Genomic DNA, 10,489 nt, shown 5'->3' on the forward strand with positions numbered 1-10,489 from the left:
CTCAAATCAGAATGAAATATGTCTTTGCAGTGGAACTCTTTCAGAAATTGGTTTAGGAATTCTGTCAAGATTTAGGAGTCATGTAGCTTCAGGTTTTCCCACAAACAAAGTATCCGACACTGTATTAGAAGTTTTTTTCCGAGCTGGCACATCACGGTTTCTTGTAGCCGTAGCACAGCTTGTTAGAACCTCTCAAGAGACAAAGCTATTAGGATTTTGAATCATTCTTTTTCTGTGGAAAGCACATCCATTGCATTTGAGCCAAGTAATTCTACTGGCCCCTCTGCTGTCAAAATGATGTCAAAAGTGTACCTGTGTGTCTATGTTCACCCTTTATTGGGATGCCTACACTCTTATAGCTCTATGGTGAGACCATGCTGCTCTCTGCTGGTACAGAGGTGGAACTGCTCCCTACAAACTTGCTGGCTTAGTTAAGTCCAGATGTGCTGCTGGTGCTAGTTCCCTTTTTACTTTTTGGCAAGGTATTGGAGACACTGCAGCCCGACTACGTTGGTTTTAGCCAGATTGGTGTGCTGCTCCATCAACTTATTTATGTAACAATACACAAGTATACAATTATTATTCCCCAGTTTAAAATGGTTATGGTTAAATGGTTACAAATTAGAATTACCAATACTGGGTTAAAGGTTTTTCAGGATGTGTGGACTCTATGATCTGTCCATAGGATAATAGGGAACAAACAATAACATAGCAAACTTGTGGCAACACAATATTTCTTTATTCAGAGTAAGATGTGTCAACATCCAGCATGACAAAAATTGTACAAATTTCACAATTTAAAAATGAAATATCACAGCAACTTGTGATCTCACACATTTATAGCAAAATTAAAATGTCAACAAATCCATGCTGTGTAGTACAAAAATAAATTAAACTTCAGTTCCACGGAGAGCACAATAGTTTATACAAAATCCTGTCTTGTTAATGAGTACTTAAATTAACCTCCAAATGAACAAGTTAGAATAAATAAACTCTGATGAATTCACAATAATTTATATGAAATTTCAGCATTCTAATATGTGATACCTTTTCTGTGTTCCCTATGTAAATAGTCACAGATATCTTTTTTTTAATTGATATTATGTACCAACAGTAGATGAGCAGCAGGTTTGTGCTTAAAATCCCTTTCCATTGTACTGATGAGAATTAAAAAAAAATGATACTAGCTAGTACTCTACTGAAAGCATTACTATATTGGCAAAAAGCTTCAGACACAATGCTGTGGAGGAAGGCATATGCAGCTATGGAGGATGGAGCCCTAAAAGAGGACATAAAGTACAATACATGAGATCAGGTGAACGACAAGCACCTTTGCATTAGCTCTCAAAAAGGCAAATTTTTAACATGGTCGCTAACAACTAATAGCACAACAGAAATGGGGGGAGGGTTGGGGGTTGAGGGGCCACAGACATAGAACTGCATCACCCCAAAGATTAAACTACAGAGTGTGTTTGAGAGTTTCGTCTACTGGCAAATAAAAACAGAGATTTTCCATCTTTAATACCCTTTCATTGATTATTTGACCATTTTGTACAGTGATTAGATATAAAGTGCAGCTGGGGATATTCAATGATCATCATAACATACCAAAATGAAAATTATATAATTGTCGTCTAATTGATAATATTACTGTTATCGGTATCGGAATTACTTTGATTGGAAATCCCTGTAGTCTCCCTCAGTGATACTGTTGATACTCCTTGCAGTCTTTTTTTTTCTTCCAATCTCATGCCAAGAGACACATGGAAATTGCACAGTGCCGCTTATTAGGATATATCTTTAGGACAAGTGCAAATAGTCTACTGGCACATAAGTGGGGACAATTACCCTGTTAGTCCCGCTCTCATACTCTACATATATATTCTTTACAAAAACCTTGTTTCTCGATTTAGGCTCTCAAGTACTGCTTAAGTTTCTGTAAAAACATCAAAACATGGAAACGAAGGTGTCCCTGTGCAAAATTGTACATAAAAGAAAGAGGAACTAAGAAAGAACAATTCATCTTTCAGCTTTTAAACTGAATGTTCATATCCCTCCCTTTTCTAAAACATTTTTTTGTATTAAAAGATTTATATAAAAATTAATATATTACATATAGTAAAAAGATTCATCAGTTTTCCCACTATGTTTACAAACAAGAAATTGCATATACCCAAACCGTTTGACTGTTTGCATCCCATATCTATAAACATGTGATGTCATATTGCTGAGACGCTGCCCGATTCTAGCTACTGCCATTTTGAAAATGAAAAAAAGTTAAAGTTATGCGAGGATGATGCTTGGAGTCTAAATTGCCATCATCTTGTTGCTGATTGAGTGATAATGGCTATCTACTAAAGCAAAGTAAAGATGTTTTTCTACTATAGAGGATAGTCCTTACTAGGTTATGGGATTTTCACCATTGGGTTTCCGTGTCATGATGTTTACAATAAAACTGTAACATTCATACATCAAGTCAGTCTCTATTCGATGCTCATTTCCAACATCTTTTTGAAGTGCCCCCACTCATCGCCACCAAATTCATTTGTTTATTTTTTTTTAAACAAAAGACAAAAGAGTTTTCAAGCATTTTTAAAAAATAAAGCAATTTACAACCAAGTCTTGCTTGGACACATACACACAAAAAATCTCATTTTTGAAAATTCCATAAAATCATCAGATGAAGAGAGAAAAACAAAATGAAAAAGTAGCTACCTCCTTATGTCCTCAGTGATATATAGATAGATTTGAATTTTCATCCTCAAGTTCAAGGTAACCTTTTCAGCCAATGCCACTGTCTCAGCTAGCATTAAAAAGTTCCTATGTCTGATATGATTTGCCTTACTGTTTCGAAATATACACGTAAAATGTGCATACATGAGCGGCTAAAAACATTACATCACACTATGTTAGCTCATATGAAAACGTACAAAATGTGTTTTTTTTTTGTTCAAAAACTATTCTGCCATTATTATCCTTGAAAGCAAGACAAGAAAGAAAACAAAATTATGTTTTGAAAGCATAACACTTATCTTTTCTTTTTAAAGAACTGAAGTGAATATTGAACACTGTCTGGTAAAATTACAGCAAAGTCCATGAGGCATCCCACTGACTTTTTTTTGTTGTTTTTCTTTTCTTTTTTTTGTTAGTGTCTTTTTTCCTCCGCTTTTTTAAAATGAGAACATGCCTTCCTCTTGAAGGGTGGCTACACTTGTATTCCTTGGACCGCTTGCTTGATATTTTCCAACAGCGCTTTATTTTCTGGACTCTGATATTGATCTTGATTTGTGTACATATCTGTCAGTGTAGTCACGTATGCATCAAAGTTTTGCTCGTTGATTGGTTCCTGTAAAGTATTAGGGAAAATGGACAAAGGTAAATTATATTTGTAGAAAATCAAAAACAACAACTCCATATTAAACAAAACTGTCTGTCAGCATGAGGTATTTTTCTTCAAATCTATTAACAGAGAGCAACAGGGATAATGGGGTCTTTCTAAAGAATGGAGATACACAGATTCAGACAACATGCAATGAAACTGTCCCCTAAGAATAGTCTCACCGGACAGTATGGCAGAACAAAACCACTTAAGGTCACCTGGTTACTTCTAAGTTGGAGGGTTACATTTTAAACATGATGAGACATTCCTTCAGTAATACCGAACAAAGCACCCAAAGACATAATATTTGTCATACTGTGTCAGCTTGTGTGAGTACATTGAGGAATGAAAGGAGAATGGTTCACTGATGTTCTGTGAAAATTATGTTTCTGGTGCCACACAACCAGTCAGAGTTTAAGCAACTGATTTGTGGTGTACTAATAATATTTCATGGCTGATGGAAATTTAAAGTATAGGCTACAGTTTAGCTGGGAGGTCAAGGACAGACAAAAAGCAAAGCCACTTAGGGGACTTAAATGGCCAGCATTGACCCTTATTAATGTTAACTGAATACCATTAGTCTTCGGTAGAATTGATTATTAATATTCATTATAGGTGATATGTATTTCTTCATTGTTTGTTTCATCCCTCCCCTCCATGTTTTAAGACTGTCCACACAAGTAACAAGTCTCTCAAACAAGCTTTTTCCATTGGAACACGTTTAGATGAATGGAGATGATGTTAAAATATAACTGAGAAGCAGAGAAAACTGAAAATGATACCAGTTGAAAAAAATAACCTTTTCCTATATTCCTGTATGCTTACTTGTGTACGTGTATGTTATTAGAATGCTTGTAGTAATTCTTTTTGCAGCATTTCAATTCTATTTTTAATGAAAGTCATCACATCTTACAGCATACTCAAAGCTAATAACTCCAACATTGTCTGATGATTGATCTTTTGCCATTATTTTATACATAAAAACATAGTAGAAACAGATCTACCGCAAACCTAAATGTAATCCTGTAAACTATTCTGAAAAACTATTCTTGATTTATAATTATTAACACATAAAATGTCTTTTTGTACATGTAATGTCGAAGCCTCTATCAGAACACAGCATCAAAAACTAGAGGGGCCAAGGCCACTATTATGTATGTATATTTGGGAAGATATGCAGGGGACAGACGAGTTCAGAATAAGAAAATGAAAATACAAGAGGTGACAATAAGATGGTGAAAATAGTTCTCTTACTCTCTGGTGCAACTGTAAACAGCTGTTATTTCTAATGGGTGCCTCCTTGTGTTGCAGCGGTTTCTAGAGGGGAAAGGTGGAAAACAAGAATTCTATGAGCCTGCTGTGTAAAAACATACTTAATTCACATTTTGAGTTGGCCATTTGTTATGCATTAACAAATAGAATTAGGAGCAGTTCCGTGTACCCTCTTCAAGTGTGGGTAAAATAGTGGAGCTGATCCCAAATAATTTGTTGAAGGCATAAAGCAACCAGTTAATGTAAGGGGTTCAAGATGATCTTTCTTATAAACACCAGAGGGCAATGTTGTACAACAAACATACTGTATGGCAAAAAGCAGTATGCAAGTTCACAAATCACTTTTTAAACAGGCAAGACACAACGGAGCTAAAAACAAAAAACAGTCTGTGTATGCATGTATTGTGAAACCTAATACTGAATCCAGCTCTGGAACTGCTATTATTATATTGGAATCAAGGAGTTGAGAAGATAACTTAAACCTTGATATTTTTTGTCAGGAAAGTCATTCAAAGGTCCTGGGTCTTCAAAGACTGAAGAGATGGTAATACAGTTACATGACACGTCCACTTATGCCAATCAAGATGAATACATCAGAGGGATGTATCATTAGAACCGTAACCAATGACCAATGGGAAGCACTCAAAGACCAATCTTATCTATCAGGGACATTAAAGCTTACCGTAAATACAAACTTATATTTGTGTCTAGAAACATATAATTTACCTGAATGAACTGAGGGGAAATACTTAGTATTCCTCTTTATCCATACATCTTATAGCCATGTCCATATGTATGCAAAGATGCTCTAACCCTTAAAATATATGACTCACATTTTATGCATTTGAGGTAAATAAAATTAATGTTTTATGGAAAAAAAGCTGTTTTGTTCATGCCTTGTAAACTCCTACAGTAGGTAAGTTGAAAGTATATTACTTTTTTTTTTTGCGTGGCCTTTTCATTATATAGTTTAAGTAGTTTCATGGCCATATACAAAATGATGAAGAGAAGAGGAGGTATTTCTTTGCAAATTTAGAGGGAATATATCAAAACAAAAGATGGTCTCTTTGACTCTAATCAACAAATACTTTAAAATGAGTTATTTACAGTCGCACATGTAGAGCTATAGCTGCATGGCAAGTCCAGAGGACCTGATTTGACATGAAAATTGTGAGCCATGACAATGAATCATTTGATAGAAAGCAGCTTTGGTACAGTAGTTTTCAGAAGCTGAAACTGAATCTAGCTGCTGCAGATCAATCCTTTCCGTCCAGCATCTCTTCACCATATTGTGTGGTTTAACACTAAGGTAACATTCTAAATCTCTCTCTCCCACCCTCATTAATTGCTTCAAAACTGATTTTCGCATGCAACTAGGGCCTTGGGTGCTGTACTTGTGATTAAGCAATCAAATTATTCAAAATAAAGGAATTCTTAAATAACAAGCCATGTGCTATGTTTTTGTTATAAACTTGCCCGCTTTCCGCTCTTGTTGGTGGCCCTTACCATATCAGGGAGCTGGATATTAGCTAAACTGTTAATCAGTGACTGGCTCAGGTTGGCCAGCTCATGCAGGAGAGATTCATTTTGCTGTTCAATCACCTTGTTTTCTTCCTCTATTGACTTCAGATTAGTCTCCATTGTGGTAATCTAGGAAGGGGAAGGCAGACCATGAGAAAATGGTTACCTATTTGGAAAAAATGCCTCACATACCACCTTGCCAATTCCACCTCGGACTACACAGCAGTAGCCTTTCAAGACTCTGTGGCGGGTGTACTGGGAAGGGTGTACTGGGAAGGGTGTACTGAGGAGGGTGGACTGAGGAGGGTGGACTGCACAGCACAAGCACACCACAGCACACGTGAGAACAATGGCCAAGCAAGTCCAAACACCAGGCTCTAGAATGCTAGCCAACACAGACTGCGGAGTCAGCACTAATGTCTGATACAAGTGCGTCTAAATGGGTTGTAGTTTGACTATACAAAAGGCAAGGCAGACATGGATAATTGTAACGTTGAGACGTCTGGTCTGTCAAGTTTTAACTACGTCTCCTCCGTGCTTGACTGACTCCGCTTGGCATATCTGAGGAGCTCTTGTGAGTCATTGATTTGCCTCTGTCTCACAGCGCTATGAACTGATATCAAAACTGTTACGCTGTGTGCATGGACCACAGATGGTTTCTCAGACACACAGACGTACACACACAAAAACATATCGAGATGCACAGACACACACACACTTGCTGTCTCAAATCAACTTCATTCCATTTCAAATGTCTTTGAGAAACAATGAAGAGAGGCGTGTCTGTGTGTGTGTGGGGGGGGGGACGCTCTAGTTTTTTGGTCGTGTGAGGCTCTAGTTTTTTGTCAGCGCTCACTCAAAGTGTTGCGGTACAGCACTACAGGGACTTTATACAGTCCCCTGGTTGCAGAGGGGGAGCATGAGAGAGAATCTGTATTATAATTAGGAATGCCCCACTTTACCATACCTCCATACAGTACCTCAAGCAGGTGGTAGTTTCAGAGCAGGTTGAAAAAGTAGCTCTTGAATTAACAATAGCTATGCAACATCATACATTAGCTTCTCCCTTGATGGCATACCCATCTTGCCTGTCTTAACATGTGTACAGACATGCATATATTGTAGATCTACAAAAACGCAAAGAGCCCTGACTTAATTTTAGCACAATATTGTGTAAGAATGAAATAAAAACAAACCAGTAAAAGATTCATGTATAATGCTAACCCGACAACAGGGCTAGTAGACCAACAGTAAGACAAAGATCTGTGGAGTAGGCCTTAAAATGATGATTGAAGATGATTAGCACTAACACAACAGATCAGTTTCCATATCAATACATCCCCCCCCCCCCCCCATTATTAATTTGCCATTATTCAAGCAACCACTTGCAAATGTCCCCCCACCCCAAGTGACAGAGTGGCACAGCTTACAGACACCACAACCTCGGCTAAAGCTTTACCTGTGTTCGGAGTTTGATCATATCTGCCTCCACCTGTGAATTCGATTCACTTAAATCTTTGATTTCTTCATCCAGCTGTTTTATCTCTTCATCATTGTCTAGTCCTTCAACAAAATACACAAGAAAACAAACAAGGCAGGATTAAAATGGCCAAGGTCACCTTCAAATGAAACAGCTGAACACTGGTTGTGATGACATGTAATGTGAAATATTGTATGGTTTAAGCATTATAACAGATGAATTCTCTTTTCTAGCATTTTGTCACTGATTATCAGTGAGTGAGATACACACAAATATAGCAACACATGCAATCATACACTAAGTACTACATTGACAATCATGACTAAGAATGTCCTTTTTCCACCCGTATCGGACTGGTGCATTTAATGTCGGAATAGCTGTAGCACCTCGCCAGTTTCCCACTTTAAAGAGGTGAGAATTGCCCCCTAAAAGATGGCTGGATACGGGGCTTGTAAGCACCCATAAGGGCTAATTATGAGCATGATTGCAAGCCTGTGATGATAACCAGGCAATCAGTGCTCCATTGTTTCGGACTGACTAACTGGGCCATAATGTATGCAGATTCTTGATTGGCAAGTTGCTCTAGACTAGCGGCATTATCTATGCAACCACACAGCTGACGCCAGTAGGCACACAAGCCTGTGATTGGCCCTGTTATGTGATTGGTTATGTATGCATGCTGCTGATGAGCCTGCTACGCTTGTGCTCAGCGCTAATGATGTGTGGACTCAGTGGATGGTACCGTTGCTGGGCCGCTGCTTTAGCGTTAGCATCTCCACCCCTGACAGTCTGGCCTTCTTCATGGCCGATGTGGCTCGGGGACAGCCTGACAGACTGGAGAGAGGGAGACAGTTGGGGGAAAAGTAAAAGTTAAAAAGTAAGTTTAAAAGACAGAAGATGCCAATGGCCGAGGCATAAACATTTGTTCACATTATTTTTTGTAGATTCTCTATATTAACCTGAACAACCATGAAATGTTGGAAATGTAAGGGTGGTTGTAAAAATGTAGGAATGGTAATTTTATTATCTGTGAAACTCTGAATCTAACACAATTGTTCTGTCCTACTGTGAGATGAAACGCGTGGGCAGGGGTCATGCAGGGGTCATACAGGGGTCATGCAGGCTCTGTATGTAGAGGCCCACCTCCGGTGTGTCAGGAAGCTGCCGCTCACGTGGCCCGAGCCGTCGCACCCCGGGGTGGGGCAGGACATGCCGTCTGTCTTCCCCGCCTTCCACGTGAACTGCGAGCCGTTCATGTACCCGTCCTTCTGCCGCTTAGCTGCCAGGGGGCAACCTGAGGCGCTGCGGTGCGATGCGTACTTCCCTGTCACATGACCCTGGCCATCACACCCAGGTACCGGACACCTGCAGCCAGAAGAAGAGATAGAAGAAAAAAGCACATTAGGATACTTATCATCTGTGTCGCCATCATCATTGTCTTCATCATCATTGTGATAATATTGCCCTACGTGAGTCTGAGTTGAATCAGCATGGTCGGATTCTCATTAGCTAGAAAGCTTGCAATTCACTTGTAAACACTTCACACCCTGTGGCTAAGTGCAGATTTCATTTTTGTCACAAAGCTTGCCAAACTATTTTGACACATGGAGCACAGGAACCAGGGGTGGGATAGAATAGAATAGGTATTGCTTATTTGGCACAAAGCTACAAAGCTTAATAAGTTAAGTCTAAGGTCAGAGATCAAAGTATTTTATTGTCCTGATTTCCAGAGGCAGGTAAAGTGTCTGTAGCTGGGCTAAATGAAAACAAATGGCAGGCACAACCACATTGTCTTTGCACAAAAATGCCCTAATGCTTTTTTTTTTTCAACTGAGTCTGTGGTTGATTCCACTACCTGCCGTTAAATTGCCTCTGTGTCATTGGAAGGCATTAGAGAACAATGGTTAGCTGTAGCAATCACTGGAGTCTATCAGTGCTCAGTGGGGCTGCTGTAGTGTGTCTCTCTCTGTGTGTGTGTGTGTGTGTGTGTGTGTGTGTGTGTGTGTGTGTGTGTGTGTGTGTGTGTGTGTGTGTGTGTGTGTGTGTGTGTGTGTGTGTGTGTGTGTGTATGAGTGTGAGTGTGGGTTTTAGTGTGAGTGTGTGTGTGTGTGTGTGTGTGTGTGTATGTGTGTTTGTGTGTTTGTGTGTGTGAGAGTGTGTGTGAATGTGTGTGTGTGTGTGTGTGTGTGTGTGTGTATGTGTGTGTGTGTGTGTGTGTGTGTGTGTGTGTGTGTGTGTGTGTGTGTGTGTGTGTGTGTGTGTGTGTGTGTGTGTGTGTGTGTGTGTGTGTGTGTGTGTGTGTGTGCATCACAAATTGCATCAATTCAGAAATGGCTCTTTTTCAACCTTACATTATATAAAACTACTTTCCCATGAGGTCTGAATACTGTACCAAGGTCTTATATATAGTAAGGTATAAAAATATTACAGTCTTAAAATAACAGTGAACTTGATGAGAAATCAATGTGCTAAGCCATAGAGCTCTGAGACTGCTACAGCGGAGCCTGTTCTTTCAGGGGCTACACGAAGAGAAGCGTGCCAAGATCATCACGTCCCATATTTCTTAACGAATTTACCGATGTCAAAGGTGTTGAGGCCAAACTGAGGTTTGATGGGCTTGATTTGATTTCTCCTGAAATCCCCTGCATTTAATACAGAGGTTTACTCTTTGTGCAGAGGGCAAAATGAGAACAACGGACAGATGACATATTTGTTTCAGTCCCTAGGCTTGGAGACTTTTATGAGTTTATTCATTTGTGTTGCACAAACGGATATACCTGATTGGCTCCTGGTCCTCTTTGTCTTCTTTGCTGTGTGTTATCTTTATGCCGCTCTTC

General features: G+C 39.1%; 1 protein-coding gene across 1 annotated transcript in view; it reads right to left on the minus strand.

The window, feature by feature from the left end:
- Positions 1-3,205: 3,205 nt before the first annotated feature.
- Positions 3,206-10,489, minus strand: part of myt1lb (myelin transcription factor 1-like, b) — a gene marked incomplete at both ends in the record, with an annotated part of 54,978 nt that continues 47,694 nt past the window's right edge. The window contains 7 exons of the mRNA XM_080850311.1: positions 3,206-3,346; positions 4,634-4,696; positions 6,158-6,301; positions 7,632-7,735; positions 8,395-8,486; positions 8,796-9,017; positions 10,430-10,489. The exon at positions 10,430-10,489 is cut by the window's right edge and continues 24 nt beyond it. Coding sequence (XP_080706437.1) covers positions 3,206-3,346; positions 4,634-4,696; positions 6,158-6,301; positions 7,632-7,735; positions 8,395-8,486; positions 8,796-9,017; positions 10,430-10,489 — 826 coding nt within the window. The remainder of the gene's footprint in view (positions 3,347-4,633; positions 4,697-6,157; positions 6,302-7,631; positions 7,736-8,394; positions 8,487-8,795; positions 9,018-10,429) is intronic.

This window comes from Sprattus sprattus, assembly GCF_963457725.1.
Source record: "Sprattus sprattus genome assembly, chromosome: 13".
Classification (NCBI taxonomy): Eukaryota; Metazoa; Chordata; class Actinopteri; order Clupeiformes; family Clupeidae; genus Sprattus; species Sprattus sprattus.